At 41.4% G+C, this 27,862-nt stretch overlaps 2 protein-coding genes across 7 annotated transcripts in view; one reads left to right on the plus strand and one right to left on the minus strand.

Moving 5' to 3' along the window:
• The first annotated feature begins 273 nt into the window (after positions 1-273).
• LOC118402397 (AP-3 complex subunit mu-1-like) lies at positions 274-26,869 on the plus strand. 6 transcript variants are annotated; one of them, XM_052478529.1, is made up of 10 exons: positions 274-665; positions 1,873-2,059; positions 3,823-3,913; positions 4,053-4,224; positions 7,682-7,819; positions 7,913-7,998; positions 8,453-8,586; positions 8,711-8,918; positions 9,138-9,282; positions 13,486-14,437. In XM_052478529.1, the coding sequence occupies exons 2-10, from the start codon at positions 1,878-1,880 to the stop codon at positions 13,584-13,586; spliced, it is 1,257 nt and encodes a 418-aa protein (XP_052334489.1). In that variant the 5' UTR covers positions 274-665; positions 1,873-1,877; the 3' UTR covers positions 13,587-14,437. The 6 variants fall into 6 exon arrangements, with proteins under 6 accessions (XP_052334489.1, XP_052334487.1, XP_052334482.1 ...); XM_052478527.1 differs by lacking the exon at positions 13,486-14,437 and adding an exon at positions 26,071-26,869 and having other exon boundaries at positions 275-665; positions 1,876-2,059; XM_052478522.1 differs by having other exon boundaries at positions 275-665; positions 1,876-2,059.
• LOC118370373 (vinculin) overlaps positions 19,889-27,862 on the minus strand; it is a 76,056-nt gene continuing 68,082 nt past the window's right edge. The window contains exon 23 of the mRNA XM_052478457.1: positions 19,889-22,871. Within this exon, the coding sequence (XP_052334417.1) occupies positions 22,725-22,871 (147 nt within the window). The 3' untranslated portion in view covers positions 19,889-22,724. The remainder of the gene's footprint in view (positions 22,872-27,862) is intronic.

Genomic DNA, 27,862 nt, shown 5'->3' on the forward strand with positions numbered 1-27,862 from the left:
AGGTTTTGGCAGTAGCTGCATGCTAGCGAAAACTCTGTGTGTAGTCAGTAGCCATGCCCAGCAGAGCTGCATTCAACTAGCTACTACTATTATCTACCTGGGTTTGGTCGAGGTTCTCCCTGGAGTTTTCCTCTTTGAAGCTTTCTCTGAAGTTTTTTTATTTTCTGATGCGTTGTCCTTTTTCTCCTCGAACGGTCGGAGTTTATTTTGCACTAGGTTTGCCTGACACCATGAATGATTACGCAGAGACCTCCTTGAGTAAAGATGAGAATATCAAAATGAATCTAGACAGGGGAAACGGCTACCACTTCCACAATGTCAAACTTCGTGACACGTGTTTTTATTTTTGTACTTAATTTAAGGTTAGGTCTACAATCACACTTTAAAAATATACGTTTTAGAAATAGGCGGGGTTTCTGACTTTGTGGCTATGGTAACTAGTGAGTCGCTAAAGCGTGATGAGCCAACCCGGATAACGCTGTGCCAATTATGGGACTTCCGATTACGGCCGGTTGTGACATTTACACAACCCTGGTCAGTTGTGACGCCTCTAGCGCTGCAGTGCCTTAGCTGCGGAGTCGGTGATTTCCGAGATTCCAGTTGTTTTGAACGCGATATTAGCTGCCTGCAGACGATTGTGCCTGACTAGAAATACAGGAACTTTGGTAAGAAGTTGATGTTGTGCTTTTCGGTCGGTGCATGTTTACACACATATATTCACAAATGTCGAGGTTGAATGTTTAAAGGTTGTATATTGTGCTGATAAGAGTAGAAATGTGCATATTAAATCAGGCTTCTGTGTATAGTGGCCAGACTACTCTGACAGTGCAACACAGTTTTATTCCTGCCACTCTAGCACTGGAACAACGCAGGTAACGATACTTTTTGATACAGTTGAACTAATTTAACCGCTATATCAACCGATTTAACAAGACTCATCTTGCTGAATGTCACAAGCTAGAATAAGATTGCTGGCTACAATGTTGCAGACAGTTCGATCACTGTGCTCGAGGCTGCAAGGCTAACTTCGTTGAGTCCATATCGGTGCAGACAGAGTTTATGAGCTAGTTAATAACCAGATTGAACTATTTAGCCAGTGGACTACTAGGCTTTGATTTTAACATCTGACAGTGGATGATATTTATCATCATGGATCAACTTTAGGCTGTACAGCCCTTCTAGACATCTGGAGTTTGTCTCTGCATCTTGGATGCAACGTGGCACATACCAAAATAAAGTGAAAGACAGTGATTTCATTGTGCATTGTACACAACCCTGGTCTGTTGTACTGTTCTGGCCTGTCTATTCCACTGATCTGATCCATGGGGTAGATAATATATCTCTAGCCATGTAATGTAGGACACATGTGTTACACCTTTGGCTTAGGGCTGTGGACCCGTGAGCACACAAACAAACCTTTATATTTATTTATTTTTAGCCCTTCCAATTGGTAGTTAGTATTGTCTCATTGCTGCAACTCCCGTATGGACTCGGGAGACGCGAAGGTCGGGAGCTGTGCGTACTCCAAAACACAATCAAACCAAGCCGCACTGCTTCTTGACACAATGCCCACTTTACCCTGAAGCCAGCCGCACCAATGTGTCGGAGGAAACAAGTACACTGCTCCAGTGTCAGCGTGCACTGCACCCGGCCCGCCACAGGAGTCGCTAGTGCGCAATGGGACAAGGACATCCCTGCCGGACAAACCCTCCCCTAACCCGGACAATGCTGTGCCAATTGTGCACCGCCCCATGGGTCTCCCGGTCACGACAGAGCCTGGACTCAAACCCAGAATCTCTTTAGACCAGTGCGCCACTCGGTAGGCCACACACAAACAAACCTACCCGTGTAACACCTGTCCCTCTCTACCAGCAGAGATGATCAACAGCCTGTTCTTGATCAACCCTTCGGGGGAGATCTTCCTGGAGAAGCACTGGAAAAGTGTGGTCAGTCGGTCGGTGTGTGACTACTTCCTGGAAGCCAAAGAGAAGGCTCTGGAACCTGAGGACGTTCCACCTGTCATACACACCCCTCATCACTACCTCATCAGCATCTACAGGTCATGCATGCAGTGTATTAGGAATGTATTCAGACCCCTTGATTTTTTTCCACATTTTGTTACGTTACAGGCTTGTAAAAAAAAATGATTCAATATTTTTTTCCCCTTAATCAATCTACACACAATACCCCATAATGAACTAGTGATATGTTATAAAACAGAAATCGCATTTACATAAGTATTCAGATCCTTTACTCAGTACTTTGTTGATGCACCTTTGTCAGCAATTACAGCCTCAAGTCTTCTTGGGTAGGCTGCTAAAAGCTTGAAACACCTGTCTTTGGGGAGTTTCTCCCATTCTTCTCTACAGATCTTCTCATGCTCTGTCAGGTTGATGGGGAGCGTCGCCACACAGATATTTTCAGGTCTCTCCAGAAATGTTCAATCCGGTTCAAGTCCAGGTTCTGGCAGTGCCACTCAAGGACATTCAGAGATGTGACCCAAAGCCACTCCTGCGTTGCCTTGGCTGTGTGCTTAGGGTCCTGTTGGAAGGTGAATCTTCTCCCCAGTCTGATAACCTGCTCCAGAGCGCTCAGGACTTCATCAAGGATCTCGCTGTACATCTTTCCCTCGATCCTGACTAGTTTCCCAGTCCTTGCCGCTGAAAAACATCCCCACGGTATGCTTCATCGTAGGGATGGTGCCAGGTTTCCTCCAGATGTGACGCTTGGCAATTCAGGCCAAAGAGTTATTGTTCCTCATGGTCTGAGAAGTCCTTTAGGTGCCTTTTGGCAAACTCCAAGCGGGCTGTTATGAGCCTCTTTCTGAGGAGTGGCTTCCATCTGGCTTGATTGGTGGAGTGCTGCAGAGATGGTTGTTCTTCTGTGGAGATGGGAGAACCTTCCAGAAGAACCCTGGAGTTCTGTCAGTGACAATCAGGTTCTTGGTCACCTCCCTGACCAAGGTCCTTCTCCCCCGAATGCTCAGTTTGTCCAGGCAACCAACTCTAGGAAGAGACTTGGTGGTTCCAAACGTCTTCCATTTAAGAATGACGAGGCCACTGTGTTCTTGGCAACCTTCAATGCTGCAGAAATGTTTTCTACCCTTCCCCAGATCTGTGCCTTGACACAATCCTGTCTTGGAGCTCTACGGACAATTCCTTCAACCTCATGGCTTGATTTTTGCTCTGACATGCATTGTCAATTGTGGGATCTTATATAGACAGGTGTGTGCCTTTCCAAATCATGTCCAATCAATTGAATTTACCACAGGTGGACTCCAAGCTGTAGACACATCTCAAGGATGATCAATGGAAACAGGATGCACCAGAGTTCAATTTTGAGTCTCATAGCTAAGAGTCTGAATACTTGCGTATATAAGGTCATTTCTAAAAACCTGTTTTCGCATTGTCATTGTAGGGTATTGTGTGTAGATTTGAGGGGAAACAAATAATTTAATCAATTTTAGAAAAAGCCTAACAAAATGTGGGAAAAGTCAAGGGGTCTGAATACATTCTGAATGCACTGTATGTATACATAGAAAGACACACACACACACACACACACACACACACACACACACACACACACACACACACACACTTCAACAGCTACAGGACGCACACTCACACCTCATCATCTACAAGTTATTTTATTGGAATTTATATCACTATTTAAGAAACCGTCATATATCCAAAGCCAATGTAAAAACCTGCTCACTCAAGACAGACAGTTTTAAGGTCTGTCTTTATTAGTGTATTTTTTTTATAACATTTGTTTTGTATACAATGTATGAACGTTGCTTCACACATTTTATTATTACAGGGACAAGCTGTTCTTCCTCTCTGTCATCCAGACTGAGGTTCCTCCGCTGTTTGTCATTGAGTTCCTGCACCGCGTCGCAGAGATGATCCAGGTCTGACACAACTCTAAGCCTGACAGATTGCCAGGATTAGTTCAACCTGACTAGTTAAACCTGGATTATACCTGGATTACCTGAACTATTTTACAACCAGTAATGTTTAAGTGTGTGTGTGTGCATTTTTTTTCTGCAGGACTACTTTGGGGAGTGTTCGGAGACAGTAGTCAAGGACAACATGGTGATGGTGTATGAGCTGTTGGAAGAGATGCTTGACAACGGGTTTCCCCTGGCAACCGAATCTAACGTCCTCAAAGAGATGATCAGACCACCCACCATCCTCAGATCTGTTGTCAACACACTGACAGGTCGGAAGTTTACATACACTTAGGTTGGAGTCATTAAAACTCGTTTTTCAACAACTCCACAAATTTCTTGTTAACAAACGATAGTTTTGACAAGTCGGTTAGCAACTTTTTTCAGTGGGCATTGCGTATTCTCACTTCTTAATCCCTACTGATATCAAAGTAGTGTAGTGGAGGTATACGACTGATCAATTATGTAGTACAATAGAGAAATAATGCACAAAATAGACTACACAATTAAAAAATTACCTTTATTTAACTAGGCAAGTCAGTTAAGAACAAATTCTTATTTTCACTGAGGGCCTAGGAACAGTGGGTTAACTGCCTGTTCAGGGGCAGAACGACAGATTTGTACCTTGTCAGCTCGGGGATTTGAACTTGCAACCTTTCGGTTACTAGTCCAACGCTCTAACCACTAGGCTACCCTACTGCCCCAATCACAAAGCACGTGAAATATATTCACATGCACACAGCCTAGTTTCAGCAGAATATCATCTGCAGGCAGCAAGAGTGTGTAGCTCTTGCTGCCTGCAGGTTTTGGCATGGAACAGCTCACAGAAGAATGACATCGGTAGCCGGTAGGGTAGGAAAGATGTTTCAACTAATGATATCCGCCAGTAAATGCTAACTTAGGCAACAATGGTTATGCAAACCAGATATTGAAACAGTTTAGTCCGAAGTGTTATTTGTGTTGCTGCAATTGTCGTCATGCGCCATTTGCATCAGGGGCATAGACATGGATGCTCCTGGGTGGACAAAGACCCACCTACTGGGGAGCCAGGACCTGACAGGCCCACCCAATCAGATTGATGTGGTTTAAGCATTGTTGTGGACTTGGTTCAAACTTTAGTTATTTATATAAAAAAATACGTAATTTTGAGAGTGAAAATCTGAAAAATATATAGGAAAACATTTTTTTTTAAATAGGATTTTTCAGACCGGTGCATTTCCGTCGCGGTGGGCCGTTTGGGAACCTTTTGGCAAAATTAGCTTATACCCACTTCTCCAGGCACCACTACACCACTGCATAGGGCTGAGGGAAAGACAGCAGTTACACACTGCATTATGTTAAAGGATAAGCAGTCCATAAACTGGGACATAAAAAGCCAGTAGGTTCCAATCATAACAATACAAAAACACAACCGTTAAGCATTTCCCAAGATAAATCTATTACTATTACTTCACATTGCAAAAAACATTTCACATTTAGCACACAAAGTAACGGGGACCTAAAGTTTAAAGTGGAACTGACAGTACTTTGTCTGTCAATGATCACAAGACAGTCATAATGTGGCTAATAGGCGTATCGGTCTTAGGCACTGCTTCTCAGTACTAGAGGCGTCACTACAGACCCTGGTTCGATCCCAGGCTGTATCACAACCGGCCGTGATCAGGAGTCCCATAGGGTTGCGCACAATTGGTCCAGCGTCGTCCGGATTAGGGAAGGGTTTGGCCAGGGTAGGCCGTCATTGTAAATAAGAATTTGTTCTTAACTGACTTGTTGAGTTAAAGGTTAAATCAAATAAAAAATACAATTATTTAGCAAGCTAAAAACCCTGAGTCTATCGTTAGCTAGGTAGGATAATTTCATGTCATGCCATTGGAGGAGTGGGTGACTGACTGACTTTTCTCCTCATATTGTCTTTTGGTGGTTATACACAGCTACAGATTCAGGTTTCATTTCGTCAAGTTCTTGCAGGCTAACCAACCAGTTAGCGTATCTCTTGCATTTGCAAATTCACTCTGATTATCTACTACGATTTCAGAGCACTCCATCTGAATGTGGCAGAGCGCAGAACAACTGATACATTTACAAATGCTCAACAACCGCTGAATATGACTGGTGTCAGTAAACGTAGACAAAAAAAGTAATAGTTAGTCAATGCTTTAGATAACAACATGTAAACAGCCTAACCAGTTCTGCTTCTCCGAGTAAAATGCTCAGAGTGAGATGTTTTCTCATTTCTGTTTGGAAGTAGCAATCTAGCCAACTTTTGTCAGTTAGCTTGGGTGCTTGGTAGTGACAAGCATGCATTGGCAGGCAAGTTGCAGAAGGACGAGGAGACTGCAATTCCCTGTTGTTTATCAGTGCAATTTTTACGGCCAGCTAGCGGAAAAAGTTATTTGGCAGTAAAAATTGCACTGATAAACCTCAATCAATCTAATTTATTTATAAAGCATTTCTTACATCAGCTGCTGTCACAAAGTGCTGTACAGAAGCCCAGCTTAAACCCCAAACAGCAAGCAATGCAGGTGTAGAAGCATGGTGGCTAGGAAAAACTCCCTAGAAAGGCCAGAACCTAGAAAGAAACCTAGAGAGGAACCAGGCTATGAGGAGTGGCCAGTCCTCTTCTGGCTGTGCCAGGTGGAGATTATAACAGAACATGGCCAATGGTTCACAAAGAAGGGCACCTACCTATTGGGTAAAAACAAAAAAGCAGACATTGAGTTTCCTTTTGAGCATGGCTGTTATTAATTATACTTTGGGTGGTGTATCAATACACCCAGTCACTACAAAGATACAGACGCCCTTCCTAACTCAGTTGCCGGAGGAGGAAGGAAATCGCTCAGGGATTTCACCATAAGGTCAATGGTGATTTTAAAATAGTTTAATGGCTGGGATGGGAGATAACTGAGGATGGATTAAAAACATTGTAGTTACTCTACAATATTAACATAAATGACAGAGTGAAATGCATGAAGCCTGTACAGATTACAAATATTCCAAAACATGCATCCTGTTTGCAACAGGGCACTTAAGTACATATTGCAAAAAAAGAGACAAAGAAATGCACTTTTTCATCCTGAATACAAAGTGTGATGTTTGGGGCAAATCCAACACTTCACTGAGTACCACTCTTCATATTTTCAAGCATGGTGGTGGCTTGTCATCGGCAAGGACTAAGGAGTTTTTTTTAGGATAAAAAAAAACAGAAAAGAGCTTAGTACAGGCAAAATTATAGAGGAAACTTGGTTTTAGTCTGCTTATCAAGGCAACATTGAATGTTCCTGAGTAACTTAGTTACAGTTTTGACTTAAATCGGCTTCTAAATTTATGGCAAGACTTGAAAATGACTGTTTTGCAATGATCAACATCCAACTTGACAGTGCTTGAATCATTTTTTAAATAATGGGCAAATATCATACAATCCAGCTGTGCAAAAGCTCTTACAGCTATAATCGCTGCTAAACATGACTCTAACATGTATTGACTCAGGGGGCTGAATACTTATCTAATGAAGAAATATTAGTGTTTTATTTTCCATTAAATTGTTTTAAATATTCTTCCACTTTGACATTAGAGTATTTTGTGTAAGTCGTTGACAAAAAGGTCAAGGGGTGTGAACTTTCTAAAAGCACTGTAGGTCGAGATAAAGTGACTAGGCAACAGGATAGATAATAAACTGTAGCAGCAGCGTATGTTATGAGTTAGTTTAAAAAGTGTGTGTGTGTGTTCCAGGGACCAGTAACGTTGGAGACACGTTGCCAACTGGTCAGCTGTCGACCATCCCGTGGAGGCGGGCCGGAGTGAAGTACACCAATAATGAAGCTTACTTTGACGTGGTGGAGGAGATTGACGCTATCATGGACCAATCAGGTAGGAGAAGTACTGACTTGTCCACCGGCACCACGGTGCAGAGATCCCGGAAGTCAGATCCAGAGGTTAAGCTGTGTTATGATTGGTTAACAGGTACAACAGTGTTTGCCGAGATCCAGGGCGTGGTCGAGGCGTGTGTCAAGCTGTCTGGTATGCCCGACCTCACACTCTCCTTCATGGTGGGCCCCCACACACACACACTATATCAGGGTTGGGGTCCATTTGAATTGAAGGTAATCATTTCAGGAAGTGTTTTAACTTTTTAATAAAAAAATGGAAATAATAAATAACTTTTGAAAGTTACTTCTTGAATTGATTTCCTTCAATTCAAATTGACCACACACACACACATACACATGGGTGGCAGGTAGCCTAGCGGTTAAGAGCGCTGGGCCAGTAACCGAAAGGTTGCTGGTTCGAATCACTGAGCCAGGAAAGTGGAAAAATATTGCCGCTCTGCCCTTGAGCAAGGCAGTAAACCCCCAACAACAACTGCTCCCCGGGTGCTGTGGACATCGATTAAGGCAGCCTGAATGCATTCGGTTGTGCAACTAACTAGGCATTTCCCTTCCCACACACAGAGAGAGAGCCCCAAGTGTATTGGTCTATTCATACTGCATTTTGTCGTTGCAGAATCCTCGTCTCCTTGACGATGTGAGTTTCCACCCATGTGTTCGCTATAAACTCTGGGAATCTGAGCGCGTCCTCTCCTTCATTCCCCCTGATGGGAACTTCACCCTAATGACCTATCACGTCAATGCACAGAAGTAAGGCTTTAAACTCTGACCCCTAATCCTAACACTACCATGTCTATTATTTTCAGTCTGGTAGCCATCCCAGTTTAATAATAGTATTGGTAATATTCTATTTATTCTGTTATATTCTATGCAGTCTTGTAGCCATCCCAGTGTATGTGAAGCAGAGCATCAGTTTCTTTGAGTGTGGTTCTGATGGCCATCTGGACGTGACCGTTGGACCGAAGCAGACCATGGGGAAGACGGTCGAAGGGGTGATGGTCACGGTCCACTTGCCCAAAACTATCCTCAGCATCAATCTGACTGCCACACAGGGCAGTTACACATATGACAATGGTACAAAGGTAACTAACTACACGCCTACTACCCTGTTACCCTGTAACCTCTAACTCCTGAGCCTAACCACTACACAGAGTAGCTATACCTACGACCCTATTTCCAAGTTAGACCAGGTAAACAGCAAATCAGCAGATATTACTATTAACAAACTTCTCCATCTCACAAGTACCCCTGAACCTAACCCCCCTCCTCCTTCTCTCTCTCCCGCGCTCTCTTCTCTCTAGTTGTTGGTGTGGGACATTGGAAAGTTGAACCCACAGAAGCTTCCTAACTTGCGAGGTAGTCTGAGTCTGCAGGCTGGAGCCCCCAAACCAGAGGAGAACCCCAGTCTGAACATCGACCTGAAGATACAGCAACTTGCAATATCAGGTACCCCTGACCTGTAACTTTTGTCCCTTTCAGCCTCTCCCCATTGTTGGGTTATTCCAAATCGGTTCCTACTACCTAGCCCCCTTGTAGATCTGGAGGAATTGGATAAGTAGAAGACTTATGGTAATAGTTTAGTCTTGCCTCCTTATTGACTGTTGAAATGGGACCATATTGCTTCCATTGATCCAATTTTCATAGATCTATGAGTGGCTCAGTAATAGGTGCTAGGGGTACATTTGGAATTAAGCTAATCTTTCTCTGTGTCTTGGCAGTAAAGTTTATGGTGTTGGGGGTAGTAACATGCTCTGTAAAAGGTTGTATTGCCATAGTAATACTGCATGCTAAATATCCATGTATACTCAGTTTATTAGGTACACCACCCCGTTCACGAAAATGGTTCACTCCTACAGACACTGAGCCGTGGCTGTGGCTTGCTATATAAATAAAGCAGTCAGACAAGCATCAAGGCATTCAGTTACTGTTCGATTGGACGTTTGGAATGGGCAAAACGAGTGACCTAAGCGACTTTGAGCGTGGTATGATCGTCGGTACCAGGCACGCCAGTTCTAGTGTCTCAGAAACGGCCGACCCCTTGGACTTTTCATGCATGACAGTGTCTAGGGTTTACCGAGAATGGTAAGACAAAATAAAAACATCCAGGCAGTGGCAGTCCTGTGGGCGAAAACAGCTCGTTGATGAGAGGTCAAAGGATAAATGCAAGCTAACATGCAAGTCACAAATAAGCTAATAACGGTGCAGTACAAATTCTGAGAACGGCATCTCAGAATGGACAACTCGTCAGTCCTTGTCACAGATGGGCTATTGAAGCAGACAACCACACCGGGTTCCACTCCTATCAGCTAAAAACAAGAAGAAGCAGCTGCAGTGGGCACGTGATCACCAACACTGGACAATTGAATAGTGGAAAAACATTGCCTCCTCTGACGAATCCCAGCTCCCGATGAGTCATGCTGATGGCAGTCCGGATTTGGTGTAAGTATCATGAGTCCAAGGCCACATCCTGCCTTGTTACAGGCTGGTGGTGTAATGGTGTGGGGAATATTTTCCTGGCACATGTTAGGTCCTCTTGTTACCAATTGCGCCGCACTTCCATTCCCCGAAAAATGCAGGTTGTTCTGGAGACTTAGGGGCATCCTACACTGCACTACACTGAAAAATATATATAAATGCAACATGCAACAATTTCAAAGATGTTATTGTTACAGTGGTTCATCTTTTAAAAGTTGCAGTGCAGCTTGCATGGTGCCACAGAATTTTATGGCACGTTTATTAAGTGTGACCCACTGGTACCATTAATGCTCGTTAGTGCTAGTTTTTCCCCGTTGGCGAATTGAACCCCTGTCTCCCGCGTGCCCGCCATCTCTAGTACAGACCTTATTGAAGGCTACCAAATGCTTCTCAAAGATGCCCTCTGGGGGTCAAACTAGCGCTAACTAGCATTGTAAATAAGAATTTGTACCTTAACTGATTCCATATGTGTTATTTCATAGTTGTGATGTCTTCACTTCTACATTGTAGAATAATAGTAAAAATAAAGAAAAAACCGTGGAATAAGTAGGTTTGTCCAAACTTTTGACTGGTATTTGCTTAATTAATTTGATTTAATATTATGGTGGTTCTATTCCAAGGAAAACGAAAAACCCTCGGAGTTTCCGTTAGGATGGGGACGGGAAATATGACTCTGTACAACGTGATGGTCGGGAGTACAGTACTGGTCTATTTAGCTAAAGAATGTAGTGTCCTGCGGGTGAGCAGGATACCGGGGTTGAATTCCCCGACGAGGCGGAAGGAGTAGGCTGTTCTTGTAAATAACAATTTGTTCTTAACTGACTTGCCTAGTTAAATAAATCCTCTTTAAATAAGACCTACACCACTTTTAACAGCACATTACTCAATACTAGTGAGACTCTTGTCGCCTACGGTAAGCCTACAGTATATCTAAAAAATATGATGTGACCAATAATTACATATAAAGAGGATTGGAGGATATTTCTGTAATTCAATGATATGTATTCCCGTAGTAATTCTTTATGGATCCATAACTAAATAAACATCAGCATTTTGAAAGAGTATTTTTATTATTTTATGAATGAAAGCATAAAAATGCCATTTATTAGTTACATGGTTTTAGTTTGAACCTGCAGACTGGCACTAAGAACAGAACAGCTGGAACGATTCCCTAGTCAGCGCCATTATTAGTGCAATGCCCCTTAAAGTGTTGCCAGTGTGGCAGGGTGGGTGTCCACCCCCTTCCTCCTCCCTTCCCCATGGGCTAGGTCGGTCTTCTGTGCGCGGCTCTGCGGCCCATCCCGTGCCCCCTGCCCTTGTGCCTTGAATCTCGCGCGCTTTCAGTGGATACAGCTGGAAAACTGCAATGCAGTCCCATTGTGCATTGGGAGCTGTGACCAATATATATTGTCCTGCTAATAACGGGGTTAATAATATATATGTGAGAATATCCAACGGGCTTTTATATAATTCTGAATTAATAATAATAGTCACTTTGTTTAAAAATAACAATATTTTGGAGATTTCGTTTTCAAATAACATAAAATGAGCGAGGAAAAAGGACATTCTTGAACATGGAGTGAGACATTGTTACTAATTTGTAAATCAAGACAGTTTGTTATTTAGGAAGATTTATTTCTGTTTTTAGAGGGAGAAAAACCAAAACCTACAGTCATCTCATGGGTCTCTCAGTTGAGCCCACCACAGGTATTGAAGCAGCATCTGTAACACAGCTATGCAGTGTCTTAGACCATTGCGCCACTCAAGAACTGTACAATGTGACCGGTTGGGAGCAAAATAATCCTAAACACTAAAAGAATAAAAACCTTTGTGTAACTACAGTTTTAGGAAGTAATACTGAAGTTGTGCACAATTAGCAATTTCTATTTAGGTTTGTCGCCCATTCATTGTCAGTTAGAGACACAGTAGGGCCCAAAAGCATAATCAGTTCTCTAACTCCCCATTGCGCTGGTCTGGAGCAATAAAGTGGTGAAGCAGGGTACCGTACTAAACCACAAATGACCTCTAAGTCCCGTGGCGTAAGCTCACAACTTTTTAAAGGAGGAACCACTGTACAGTTCATATAAGTAAAGTAGGCCCCAATCTATGGATTTCACATGACTGGGACTACAGATATGCATCTGTTGGTCACAGATACCTTTTTAAAAAAGTGGTGTGCATCAGAAAACCAGTCAGTATCAAGTGTGACCACCATTTTCCTTATGCAGCGTGACACGTCTCATTTGCATAGAGTTGATCAGGCTGTTGATTGTTGCCTGTGGAATGTTCACTTCTCTTCAATGGCTGTGCGAAGTTTCTGGATATTGGCGGGAACTGGAACACGCTGTCATACACGTCGATCCAGAACATCCCAAACATGCTCAATAGGTGACATACCTGGTGAGTATGCAGGGCATGGAAGAACTGGGACATTTTCAGCTTCCAGGAATTGTGTAAGATCCTTGCTACATGGGGATGTGCATTATCATGCTGAATCAAGGTAATGGCAGCGGATGTTTGGCACGACAATGAGCCTCAGGATCTCGCCATGGTATCTCTTTCATTTTATCGATGGCAATTGGAATGCACATTGTGTTTGTTTTCCGTAGCTTATGCCTGCCCATACCATAACACCACCGCCATCATGGGGCACTCTGTTCACATCTTCACGGTACAGTTGAAACCGGGATTAATTTGTGAAGAGCACACTTTTGCTTCTTGATATGCCACACCTGTCAGGTGGATGGATATTCTTGGCAAGGGAGAAATGCTCACTAACAGGGATTTGAACAAATTTGTGCACAAAATTTGAGAGAAGCTTTTTGTGCTTTTGAAAAATTTCTATGATCCATTATTTCAGCTCATGAAACATGGAACCATCACTTTACATACATTTTTGTTCAGTATAAATGGGTGTACCTAATAAACCTCAGACTCAATGGATAATATGTGTGTCGATAAATGTTACAGTATAGGCGTTTTGATAAATGTGTAAATATATGGTAACTAAAGTTTATGGTAAATCCATGATATAGTTAATCCAAAAACAATCTTTTAGTATTTTGTTTATTTGTCCACTGTTATAGTGCATGTTAGCGGTCAAAATGTCAAGATAAAGAAAATTCAGTACAGAGCAAAACAAATGGTGATGCGTTTATGTTAACTGTGTTTTAGGACTGAAGGTGAACAGGCTGGATATGTTTGGTGAGAAGTACAAGCCTTTTAAAGGGGTTAAATACATCACCAAGGCTGGGAAGTTCCAGGTGCGGACTTGAAGAGTGAAACCTAAAGGTCATAGGTCAACTAGCCAACGTGCCTAATGCTCTGGGTCAAAGGTCAACTCTTAGACACGCTGGCTGTCAAATATTATGCTCTCTATTTGTAGTTCAGAGCCATGATCGGTCCATTATGACAAATGTCTGAAACTTGTAAAAAGATTCACGTCACAGCAGACTGTTGTGGCTCTGCAACAGCAAACTGAATTGAGCTTTTACATGCCCAGTGTCAACCCTCCTACCTTATGCCTTTTATACCCCGATACTCCTTCTATATTAGGGACAGAGCCTGTATTAAATAACTTTGTTGTTTATTTAAATGTTTATTATTTGGATGGAATGGAGTTGTTGGTCTGCGAAGGGAATTGATTTGGACAATCAACCTATTATTTCTCCTGTATCTGGAATTAAATAACCTCTACGGAATCTCACTGTGTTCCGGCAGAGCCCACCTCTCGCTCTCTGTCTCTCTTGCTCACTCATCTCCCCTCTTTCTATCTTCTATTTCTCTGCTTTAGCAGGTAAAGATTTAATATCTAGTTTTATATAAAGCATATTTTTTGACCATTTTATGACTAATAACCCTCTAATGCTGAGTAACTGCAACCATGAGTGGAATCTCATTTGGTCATACATGGTGTTAATTAATATACAGGCTAACAATTACTGCAAGTATTAATAAATATACATAAAGTCACTACTGCATTTTATTTGCCGTTCTCACCAGGGCCTTTTCGTTGTCCTAATGTTATTTTGCCTACAACCTTCCCACAACCTTTTGGGAATGGTGCAGGGTAGTTGCATGGCTTTGGAACATTGTCAGCACAGTTAAAGAACTTGACAAAAAAACATTATTTCCTTTGTATTTCATTACTTTAACACAACGTTTCCTAAAAGTTCAAACATGGTTACATTTCATTTCAATTTTGGTAATGTTCTAGGAACATTCTCCAACTTGTTTGACATTGGGAATGTTCTCAAAGTTCAGAGAACATTAAGAATCAATGTTCTTCTGTGGAAATGTCAGTACTTCAGCATAATGTTTTCTGCAGGTTTCCTCATGGTTCTATTTAAAGTCATGTTCTCAGAACATTAAGAAAACTTGCTGTAAATATTTTGTAATGTTCTAAGAATGTTATTTAAAAACATGAATTCTCATCGTCAACAAAACTCTCTATCCTCTATCTTGTTAAGTGTGTTCAGGTGTGTTGGCTTGAACTTGTTTTCTTTGAAATGGGTTCTGTTTGAATAGACTAAAATTAACAGCTTTGTATGAGTTAAAAAACATGGCATGCCAGCTCCTTCCTGGTGGTGCAGTGGACGAAATGCACGGATGAAGTCAAGAAGATCATAGGTTAGAATGTCACTGACGGGACGGCATGCCACAATAAAACATTTATGTTTGCATGATTTAATGCTTAAATTAGTTTCCATGAGCCGGGTGCTTGGAGTTCAGAACAGTTATCCCAAATGTAAGCTAGCAGTGTAATTAAAAGTCTTAGTGAAAGTTTGGGGTCACAACATTTTAGAATGTTCTCAAACTTATTTTATTACCAAATTATTTTATTATTCAAATAATGTTTTTAAAACCTCCCTGCAAACTAAAATTCAAAATACGTTCCCACGTAAGTTCCAAGGAATGAAATGTGCTATCTGGAATTTGTCATGCCTGATGCACAATAGACATTTTCCCATAGAGGGTTAGAGTAATGTGGTTAATGTGGATGCTACCATGATTATGCATAATCATGAATTAATCGTGAATACTGATGAGTGAGAAAGTTAGAGGCACAATAATCATCATGGCATTTTTCAGGATTAATTTAGAAGTGTTCAGAAACATCTTATCTACACTGAACAAAAAATATGAAGATAAGCACAACATCTCCTTAGCATTGAGTTGAGCAGGCTGTTGACCCACTCCTCTTCAATGGCTGTACAAAGTTGCTGGATAATTGGCGGGAACTGGAACACGCTGTTGTTAACATCGATCCAGAGTGTCCCAAACATCTCAATGGGTGATATGTCTGGTGAGGATGCAAGCCATAAAAGAACTGGGACATTTTCAGCTTCCAGGAATTGTGTACAGGGGGCCGTGCATTATCATGCTGAATCAAGGTGATGGCAGCGGATGTTTAGCACGACAATGAGCCTCAGGATTGCGTCTCGGTATTTGCATTTATTTATTATGGATTCCCATTAGCTGCTGCCAAAGCAGCAGCTTCTCTTCCTGGGGTCCAGCAAAATTTAAGGCAGTTTATACCATTTTTTTTTAAATATAACAATACATTCACAGATTTCACAACACACTGTGTGCCCTCAGGCCCCTACTCCACCACTACCACATATCTACATTACTAAATCCATCTGAATGTATAGTATCGTGTGTCTGTGCCAATGTTTGTGATGGAATCTCTGTGCGTTCAAATTGCTATTACACTCTGTTCACAACTTCGACATCAGCAAACAGCTGACCCACATGAAGCTATCTGCCCGGTACATTTGAAACCGGGATTAATCAGTGAAGAGCACACTTTTCTAGCAATCAATCAGGTTAAGACCCTGGTGAGGACAACGAGCACACAGATTAGTTTACCTGAGACAGTTACTGACAGTGGGCAGACATTCTTCGATTGTGCAAACCAACAGTTTCATCAGCTGTCTGGCTTTCTGGTCTCAGACAATCCCGCAAGTGAAGAAGCTGGATGTGGAGGTCGTGGACTGGCGTGGTAACACGTGGTCTGCAGCTGTGAGGCCGGTTGGACGTACTGCCAAATTCTCTAAAACAATGTTGGAGGTGGCTTATGGTAGATAAATGTATAGTCAATTATCTGGCAACAGCTCTGTTGGACATTCCTGCACTCAGAATGTATGTTGCACTCTCCCTTTTTAACTTGAGACATCTTTGGCGTTGCATTGTGACAAAATGCACATTTTAGAGTGGCATTTTATTGTCCCCAGCACAAGGTCCACCTGTGTAATGATCATGTTTAATCACGAACAGGGTTGTACACAAATTTGTGCACAACATTTGAGAGAAATATGCGCTTTATGCGTATGGAACATTTCTGGGATCTTTTGTTTCAGCTCATGAAATATGGGACCAACACATTTATATTTTTCTTCAGTGTACTCACTTAGAAAGAAAATTACTCCAGTCAGTTCATATTGGGCAAAACACAACCTGAAGCAAATGCATCCAAATAAAATTGTATTGGTCACATACACGTGTTTAGCAGATGTTATTTTAGGTGTAGCGAAAAGCTTGTTTCTAGCTCTGACAGTGCAGTAATAGCTAAAAATGTCACAACATATACCCAATACACACAAATCTAAGTAAAGGAATAGAATTAAGAATATATAAATATATGGACGAGCAATGTCAGAGTGGCATAGACTAAGATACAGTAGAATAGAATACAGTATATACATACGAGTTGAGTAATGCAAAATATGTAAACATTATTGAAGTGACTAGTGTTCCATTTATTAAAGTGTCCAGAGATTTCAAGTCTATGTACACTACTGTTCAAAATCTTGGTATCACTTAGAATTGTCCTTGTTTTTGAAGAGCCACAGATGATGCACTCTCTATTGCACTCCACATTGTCCTTTCCCACCTGGACAAAATGAACACCTATGTGAGAATGCTATTCATTGACTACAGCTCAGTGTTCACCATAGTGCCCTCAAAGCTCATCACTAAGCTAAGGACCCTCAGACTAAACACCTCCCTCTGCAACTGGATCCTGGACTTCCTGACAGGCCGCCCCCAGGTGGTACGGGTAACAACACACACGCCACACTGATCCTCAACACAGGGGCCCCTTCGGGGTGCGTGCTCAAGCCCCTCCTGTACTACCTGTTCACTCATGACTGCATAGCCAGGCACGACCAACAGCATCATTAAGTTTGCCGATGACACAACAGTAGGCTTGATCACCGACAAGACAGCCTTAAGGGAGGAGTTCAAAGACCTGGCCATGATCAAGACAAAGGAAATGATTGTGGACTACAGGAAAAGGAGGACCGAGCATGCCTCCATTCTCATTGACCGGGCTGTAGTGGAGCAGGTTGAGAGCTTCAAGTTGCTTGGTGTCCACATCACCAACAAACTCATGGTCCAAACACACCAGCCAGTCAAGAAGAGGGCACGACAAAGCCTATTCCCCCTCAGGAGACCCAAAAGATTTGGCATGGGTCCTCAGACCCTCAAAGTTCTACAGCTGCACCATCGAGAGCATCTTGACTGGTTGTATCACTGCCTGGTATGGCAATTGCTTGGCGTCCGACCTATAGAGGGTAGTTCGTACGGCCCAGTACATCACTGGGGCCAAGCTTCCTGCCAAGCAGGACCTCTATACCAGGCGGTGTCAGAGAAAGGCCATAAAAATTGTCAAAGACTTCAGCAACCTTAGTCATAGACTGTTCTCTCTGCTTCTGCACGGCAAGTGGTACCGGAGCTAGTCTAGGTCCAAAAGGCTTCTTAACAGCTTCTACCCCCAAACTATCAGACTCCTGAACAGCTAATCAAATGTCTACCCAGACTATTTGCATTGACCTCCCCCACCCCCGTACGTTGCTGCTACTCTGTTTATTATCTATGCATTGTCACTTTTTTTACCTACATGTACAAGAATTTCACTACGGTGTTGTTGTATTCGGCGCATATTGCAAATAAAATGTGATTTGATTTATAAGGAAGTCAGTCAATTGAAATAAATTCATTAGGCCCTAATCTATGGATTTCACGACTAGGACTACAGATATGTACCTCTTGGTCACAGATACCTTTAAAAAATTGTTGGATCAGAAAACCAGTCAGTATCTGTTGTGATCCCCATTTGTCTCATGCAGCGTGACAAATCTCCTTCGCATAGAGTTGATCAGACTGTTAATTGTGGCCTGTGGAATGTTTTCCCACTCCTCTTCAATGGCTGTGCGAAGTTGCTGGATATTGGCGGGACTGGCACACACTGTCTTACACGCCAATCCAGAGCATCTCAAACATGCTCAATGGGTGACATGTCTAGTGAGTGTGCAGGCCATGGAAGAACTGGGACTGGGATTTTCAGCTTCCAGGAATTGTGTACAGATCATTGCTACATGGGGCATTGCATTATTATGCTGAAACGAGGTGATTGCGGTGGATGAATGGCACATTTTAGTGTCCTTTTATTGTCCCCCAGCACAAGGTGCACCTGTGTAATGATCATGCTGTTTAATCAGTTTCTTGATATGCCACACCTGTCAGGTGGATGGATTATCCTGGCTAAGATGAAATGCTCACTAACAGGGAAATAAACTAATTTGCGCACACAATTTGAGAGAAATAAGCGTTTTGTGTGTATGGAAAATTTCACTACATGTTGCATTTATATTTTTTCAGTATACTTAACTTTTACTACTGTAATACATAATTTAATTTGTTCCAATACTTTTGGTCCCCTAAAATTAGGGGACAATGTACAGAAGTGCTGTATTTTGTACGCGGTTTATCTGATATGGATGGAAATACCCTTAAATTAAAGGGTCTGCACCTTAACCTCCTTAGTCATTGTATAATTTCAAATCCAAAGTACTGGAGTACTTGATCTCACTCTAATTCCATTTTGACATTATGCAGTATTGTGTCTAGGCCAGTGACACAATTTATTTTAGCAATTTTAAATTCAGGCTGTAACAACAATGAGGGAAAAGTCAAGGGATGTGAATACTTTCTGGAGGCACTGTAGATGTAATATATAAATGAAAGATAAAATATATTTGAATGTTGTTTTCTTTATTATTCCAAGGCACAATACAATGTATGTGTTGGCAGGCTGTCTGATAGTGTTTTATACGTACATTCACAGAATACACACCCTAACCCTGTGCACACAACACACCTATACATGGACAGGGTGCTCAGTGACTACATGCTCAATATGTAACCATAATAACATAAATAAAGCTTGTTAACGTGGGGTATTCCAGATATCGGGACTATCAAGTTAGCCACCAAACTTTAATAAACAGTCGCATTTCTCAAAAACATTAAGTTATTTCAAGCAATTTTGGAAAGTTAGCTGGCTAAAAATAAAATTATACATTTTTAGAACTGCCACCTGTACTGTACCAGCATAAACCATAGTATTGACAGCCTTAAACCCAGCTTGTAGGCTGCTTTACCCTACGCAGTACTGTGGTGCTTTACCGGCCTTAACCATTACAGCTTAATACCAATGCTTGCATGCGCACACACATAAACATATATCACAGACAAACACATTCACACTGATAGAGCAGGTGGACGGGATGTGTAACTGTAAAGATTGGCTTTAGTGTTCACTCATGAAAAAGTACCAAACTAACAGTTCAACTGTTACATGGAACATACAGAAAATAATAATCTAATCAGTGTCACAATCACACTGCAAAACAATCTTATTTAATTGTCTTTTTGAACTCCAGAAAACAAGGTTCTAATAAACTTGAGTACATTCAGTGTTTTCTAACTTGATCTTTACATCTGCATTAATTGTGCTTTTAAGGTTGTCAGAAAGTCCTATCATACACTACATGACCAAAAGTATATGGACACCTGCTCATCAAACATCTCATTACAAAATCATGGGCATTAAAATGGAGTTGGTCCTTCCTTTGATGCTATAACAGCCACCACTCTTCTGGGAAGGATTTCCTCTAGATGTTGGAACATTGCTGCGGGGACTTGCTTCCATTCAGCCGCAAGAGCATGCATGATTGAGGTCGGGCACTGATGTTGGGTGATTAGGCCTGGCTCGCAGTTGGCGTTCCAATTCATGCCAAAGGTGTCCGATGGGGTCAAGTTCTTCCACACCGATCTCGACAAACCAGTTCTGTATAGACCTTGCTTTGTGCATGAGAGCATTGTCATGCTGAAACAGGAAAGGGCCTTCTACAAACTGTTGCCACACAGTTGGAAGCACAGAATCGTCTAGAATGGCATTGAATACTGTAGCGTTAAGACTTCCCTTCACTGGAATTAAGGGGCCTAGCCCGAACTTTGGAAAACTTCCCCAGACCATTATTACTCCTCCACCAATCTTTACAGTTGATACTATGCATTGGGGCATGTAGCTCTTTCTTGGGAAACAGCAAACCCAGATTCGGCCATCAAGAATGCCAGATGGTGAAGCGTGATTCATCACTCCAGAGAACGCGTTTCCACTGCTCCAGAGTCCAATGGCGGAAAGCTTTACACCACTCCAGCCGACACTTGGCATTGCACATGGTGATCTTAGGCTTGTGCTGCTCGGCCATGGAAACCCATTTCATGAAGCTCCCGACGAACAGTTCTTGTGCTGACAATGCTTCCAGAGGAAGTTTAGAAGTCGGTAGTGAGTGTTGCAACCAAGGACACACAATTTTTACGCGCCTCTGCACTCTGTGTTACCGTTCTGTGAGCTTGTGTGGCCTACCATTGAGCCTTTGTTGCTCCTATACGTTTCCACTTCACAATAGCAGCACTTACTGTTGACCGTGGCAGCTCTAGCAGGGCAAAAATTTGATGAACTGACATGTTGGAAAGGTGGCATCCTATGACGGTGCCCGTTGAAAATCACTGATCTCTTCAGTAAGGCCATTCTACTGCCATTGTTTGTCTCTGGAGATTGCATGATTGTGTGCTCGATTTTATACACCTGCCAGCAACGGGTGTGGCTGAAATATACCAAACCCACTAATTTGAAGGGGTGTCCACATACTTTTGTATAAACACTATTGTTCAAAAGTTTGGAGTCACTTAGAAATGTCCTCGTTTTTGAAAGAAAAGCACGTTTTTTGTCCATTTAAAATAACATCAAATGGATCAGAAATACAGTTTAGACACGTTGTAAACGACTATTGTAGCTGGAAACGGCAGATTTTTTTGTGGAATATCTACATAGACGTTCAGAGGCCCATTATCAGCAACCATCACTCCCGTGTTCCAATGGCACGTTGTGTTAGCTAAAAGCCTAATTGATCATTAGAAAACCCTTTTGCAATTATGTTAGCACAGCCGAAAACTGTTGTCCTGATTAAGAAAGCAATAAAACTGGCCTTAAGTCTGGCCTTAAGCAATAAGACTGACGAGTTTCAGAAGAAAGTTTTGTTTCGAGCCATTTTGAGCCTGTAATCAAACTCACACATGCTGATGCTCCAAATACTCAATTAGTCTAATGAAGGCCAGTTTCATTGCTTCTTTAAATCAGCACAACCGTTTTCAGCTGTGCTTACATAATTGCAAAAGGGTTTTCTAATAATCAATTAGCATTTTTAAAATGATAAACGTGGATTAGCTAACAATGTGCCATTGGAACGCAGGAGTGATGGTTTCTGATAATGGGCCTCTGTACGCCAATGTAGATATTCCGTTAAAAAAATCTGCCGTTTTTAGCTACAATAGTCATTTAAAACATTAACAATGTCTACATTGTATTTCTGATCAATTTTGTGTTATTTTAATTGGCAAAATTTCTAAGTGACTCCAAACTTTCCAACGGTAGTGTATAGTGTATGTTCATATACAGTGGTGTAAAACAAAGTCTTTGGTGATGTTTGTGACATGTCAAATAAAATTCAGTAAAAACACAGGAAGCATCTCTTGAGCACCAACCAACACGCCAGCCTGACAGCTTCCAGAAGTCAATAAATAGCATATCACTCACTTCATATCATATTAACATCATACAAACAAAGCTGTCACTGTATGTCACATGCTATTCCCTATGTAGTGCTCTACTTTTGATCAGGACCCATAGGGCTGTAGTCAAAAGTAGTGCGACATATAGGGAATAGGGTGGCATTTAGAACCCATTCGTTGTGTACCAGTGGTTGAAGTGGGCCGGTGACATTCATTTAGAATGGGACAGGTAAAAAAAGAAGTCACCATGTTTAGAAAATATAAAAACTCTTCATGCTAAAAAAACTCTTGAAACCCAACATACAAAAAATATATATTGAAGCTGTTGTCCTACATAATAACATGGTAACGGATAAATTGAACTTTGGAGCTAACAACTCAAACTTATTTCAACAGGGATGTCGTTAAGTGTACTCTACTAACTACACATACAGAGTATGCCGTAAAACTACACCTGTTTGTTTGTATGTGTATGTTGGCACCAGTGTGTGTTACTGGTACCAGGGGGTCTTGCGGACCCAGCGCAGGGTGAAGCCTGCATCGGTGCGGATCTTGATTGAAGCAGCCTCGGCCTCTCTCACGGTCTCCTTGACTGACAGCATCAGGTTCTGGGCATTATGGACCAGCATCTCTGTAGCCTGGATGTTGGAGGGAGAGAGTGAGAGAGAGGTTAAACACTGTGGCCATTGGGGGAGCAAGGGAGTTGAAACAGGTTTGAAAATATATAGAGTGCCTTCAGAAAGTATTCAGACCTTTGACTTTTTCCACAATTTGTTAGGTTACAGCCTTATTCTAATATCGATTAAATTGTTTTTATCCTCTACACACAATACCCCATAATTACATAACAAAAATAGGTTTTTAGACATTTTTGCTCATTTATATGTATATATCACATTTATATAAGTATTCAGACCCTTTACTCAATAGTTTGTTGAAGCAGCAAATACAGCCTCGAGTCTTGGGTATGTATTTGGGGAGATCTCTGCAGATGTTCAATCGGTGTTCAAGTCCGGGCTCTGGCTGGGCCACTCAAGGACATTCAGGGACTTGTCCCGAAGCCAGTCCTACATTGTCTCGTGTTCCTTTTGGAAGGTGAACTTTCCTTCCCAGTCTGACATCATGAACGCTCTGGAGCAGGTTTTCATCAAGGATCTCTCAGTACTTTGCTCTGTTCATATTTCCTTCGATCCTGACTAGTCTCCCAGTCCCTGCTGCTGAAAAACTTTTGACTGGTATTTGCTTAATTAATTTGATTTAATATTATGGTGGTTCTATTCCAAGGAAAACGAAAAACCCTCGGAGTTTCCGTTAGGATGGGGACGGGAAATATGACTCTGTACAACGTGATGGTCGGGAGTACAGTACTGGTCTATTTAGCTAAAGAATGTAGTGTCCTGCGGGTGAGCAGGATACCGGGGTTGAATTCCCCGACGAGGCGGAAGGAGTAGGCTGTTCTTGTAAATAACAATTTGTTCTTAACTGACTTGCCTAGTTAAATAAATCCTCTTTAAATAAGACCTACACCACTTTTAACAGCACATTACTCAATACTAGTGAGACTCTTGTCGCCTACGGTAAGCCTACAGTATATCTAAAAAATATGATGTGACCAATAATTACATATAAAGAGGATTGGAGGATATTTCTGTAATTCAATGATATGTATTCCCGTAGTAATTCTTTATGGATCCATAACTAAATAAACATCAGCATTTTGAAAGAGTATTTTTATTATTTTATGAATGAAAGCATAAAAATGCCATTTATTAGTTACATGGTTTTAGTTTGAACCTGCAGACTGGCACTAAGAACAGAACAGCTGGAACGATTCCCTAGTCAGCGCCATTATTAGTGCAATGCCCCTTAAAGTGTTGCCAGTGTGGCAGGGTGGGTGTCCACCCCCTTCCTCCTCCCTTCCCCATGGGCTAGGTCGGTCTTCTGTGCGCGGCTCTGCGGCCCATCCCGTGCCCCCTGCCCTTGTGCCTTGAATCTCGCGCGCTTTCAGTGGATACAGCTGGAAAACTGCAATGCAGTCCCATTGTGCATTGGGAGCTGTGACCAATATATATTGTCCTGCTAATAACGGGGTTAATAATATATATGTGAGAATATCCAACGGGCTTTTATATAATTCTGAATTAATAATAATAGTCACTTTGTTTAAAAATAACAATATTTTGGAGATTTCGTTTTCAAATAACATAAAATGAGCGAGGAAAAAGGACATTCTTGAACATGGAGTGAGACATTGTTACTAATTTGTAAATCAAGACAGTTTGTTATTTAGGAAGATTTATTTCTGTTTTTAGAGGGAGAAAAACCAAAAACCTACAGTCATCTCATGGGTCTCTCAGTTGAGCCCACCACAGGTATTGAAGCAGCATCTGTAACACAGCTATGCAGTGTCTTAGACCATTGCGCCACTCAAGAACTGTACAATGTGACCGGTTGGGAGCAAAATAATCCTAAACACTAAAAGAATAAAAACCTTTGTGTAACTACAGTTTTAGGAAGTAATACTGAAGTTGTGCACAATTAGCAATTTCTATTTAGGTTTGTCGCCCATTCATTGTCAGTTAGAGACACAGTAGGGCCCAAAAGCATAATCAGTTCTCTAACTCCCCATTGCGCTGGTCTGGAGCAATAAAGTGGTGAAGCAGGGTACCGTACTAAACCACAAATGACCTCTAAGTCCCGTGGCGTAAGCTCACAACTTTTTAAAGGAGGAACCACTGTACAGTTCATATAAGTAAAGTAGGCCCCAATCTATGGATTTCACATGACTGGGACTACAGATATGCATCTGTTGGTCACAGATACCTTTTAAAAAAGTGGTGTGCATCAGAAAACCAGTCAGTATCAAGTGTGACCACCATTTTCCTTATGCAGCGTGACACGTCTCATTTGCATAGAGTTGATCAGGCTGTTGATTGTTGCCTGTGGAATGTTCACTTCTCTTCAATGGCTGTGCGAAGTTTCTGGATATTGGCGGGAACTGGAACACGCTGTCATACACGTCGATCCAGAACATCCCAAACATGCTCAATAGGTGACATACCTGGTGAGTATGCAGGGCATGGAAGAACTGGGACATTTTCAGCTTCCAGGAATTGTGTAAGATCCTTGCTACATGGGGATGTGCATTATCATGCTGAATCAAGGTAATGGCAGCGGATGTTTGGCACGACAATGAGCCTCAGGATCTCGCCATGGTATCTCTTTCATTTTATCGATGGCAATTGGAATGCACATTGTGTTTGTTTTCCGTAGCTTATGCCTGCCCATACCATAACACCACCGCCATCATGGGGCACTCTGTTCACATCTTCACGGTACAGTTGAAACCGGGATTAATTTGTGAAGAGCACACTTTTGCTTCTTGATATGCCACACCTGTCAGGTGGATGGATATTCTTGGCAAGGGAGAAATGCTCACTAACAGGGATTTGAACAAATTTGTGCACAAAATTTGAGAGAAGCTTTTGTGCTTTTGAAAAATTTCTATGATCCATTATTTCAGCTCATGAAACATGGAACCATCACTTTACATACATTTTTGTTCAGTATAAATGGGTGTACCTAATAAACCTCAGACTCAATGGATAATATGTGTGTCGATAAATGTTACAGTATAGGCGTTTTGATAAATGTGTAAATATATGGTAACTAAAGTTTATGGTAAATCCATGATATAGTTAATCCAAAAACAATCTTTTAGTATTTTGTTTATTTGTCCACTGTTATAGTGCATGTTAGCGGTCAAAATGTCAAGATAAAGAAAATTCAGTACAGAGCAAAACAAATGGTGATGCGTTTATGTTAACTGTGTTTTAGGACTGAAGGTGAACAGGCTGGATATGTTTGGTGAGAAGTACAAGCCTTTTAAAGGGGTTAAATACATCACCAAGGCTGGGAAGTTCCAGGTGCGGACTTGAAGAGTGAAACCTAAAGGTCATAGGTCAACTAGCCAACGTGCCTAATGCTCTGGGTCAAAGGTCAACTCTTAGACACGCTGGCTGTCAAATATTATGCTCTCTATTTGTAGTTCAGAGCCATGATCGGTCCATTATGACAAATGTCTGAAACTTGTAAAAAGATTCACGTCACAGCAGACTGTTGTGGCTCTGCAACAGCAAACTGAATTGAGCTTTTTACATGCCCAGTGTCAACCCTCCTACCTTATGCCTTTTATACCCCGATACTCCTTCTATATTAGGGACAGAGCCTGTATTAAATAACTTTGTTGTTTATTTAAATGTTTATTATTTGGATGGAATGGAGTTGTTGGTCTGCGAAGGGAATTGATTTGGACAATCAACCTATTATTTCTCCTGTATCTGGAATTAAATAACCTCTACGGAATCTCACTGTGTTCCGGCAGAGCCCACCTCTCGCTCTCTGTCTCTCTTGCTCACTCATCTCCCCTCTTTCTATCTTCTATTTCTCTGCTTTAGCAGGTAAAGATTTAATATCTAGTTTTATATAAAGCATATTTTTTGACCATTTTATGACTAATAACCCTCTAATGCTGAGTAACTGCAACCATGAGTGGAATCTCATTTGGTCATACATGGTGTTAATTAATATACAGGCTAACAATTACTGCAAGTATTAATAAATATACATAAAGTCACTACTGCATTTTATTTGCCGTTCTCAGCAGGGCCTTTTCGTTGTCCTAATGTTATTTTGCCTACAACCTTCCCACAACCTTTTGGGAATGGTGCAGGGTAGTTGCATGGCTTTGGAACATTGTCAGCACAGTTAAAGAACTTGACAAAAAAACATTATTTCCTTTGTATTTCATTACTTTAACACAACGTTTCCTAAAAGTTCAAACATGGTTACATTTCATTTCAATTTTGGTAATGTTCTAGGAACATTCTCCAACTTGTTTGACATTGGGAATGTTCTCAAAGTTCAGAGAACATTAAGAATCAATGTTCTTCTGTGGAAATGTCAGTACTTCAGCATAATGTTTTCTGCAGGTTTCCTCATGGTTCTATTTAAAGTCATGTTCTCAGAACATTAAGAAAACTTGCTGTAAATATTTTGTAATGTTCTAAGAATGTTATTTAAAAACATGAATTCTCATCGTCAACAAAACTCTCTATCCTCTATCTTGTTAAGTGTGTTCAGGTGTGTTGGCTTGAACTTGTTTTCTTTGAAATGGGTTCTGTTTGAATAGACTAAAATTAACAGCTTTGTATGAGTTAAAAAACATGGCATGCCAGCTCCTTCCTGGTGGTGCAGTGGACGAAATGCACGGATGAAGTCAAGAAGATCATAGGTTAGAATGTCACTGACGGGACGGCATGCCACAATAAAACATTTATGTTTGCATGATTTAATGCTTAAATTAGTTTCCATGAGCCGGGTGCTTGGAGTTCAGAACAGTTATCCCAAATGTAAGCTAGCAGTGTAATTAAAAGTCTTAGTGAAAGTTTGGGGTCACAACATTTTAGAATGTTCTCAAACTTATTTTATTACCAAATTATTTTATTATTCAAATAATGTTTTTAAAACCTCCCTGCAAACTAAAATTCAAAATACGTTCCCACGTAAGTTCCAAGGAATGAAATGTGCTATCTGGAATTTGTCATGCCTGATGCACAATAGACATTTT

This window comes from Oncorhynchus keta, chromosome 2 (assembly GCF_023373465.1).
Source record: "Oncorhynchus keta strain PuntledgeMale-10-30-2019 chromosome 2, Oket_V2, whole genome shotgun sequence".
NCBI lineage: Eukaryota > Metazoa > Chordata > Actinopteri > Salmoniformes > Salmonidae > Oncorhynchus > Oncorhynchus keta.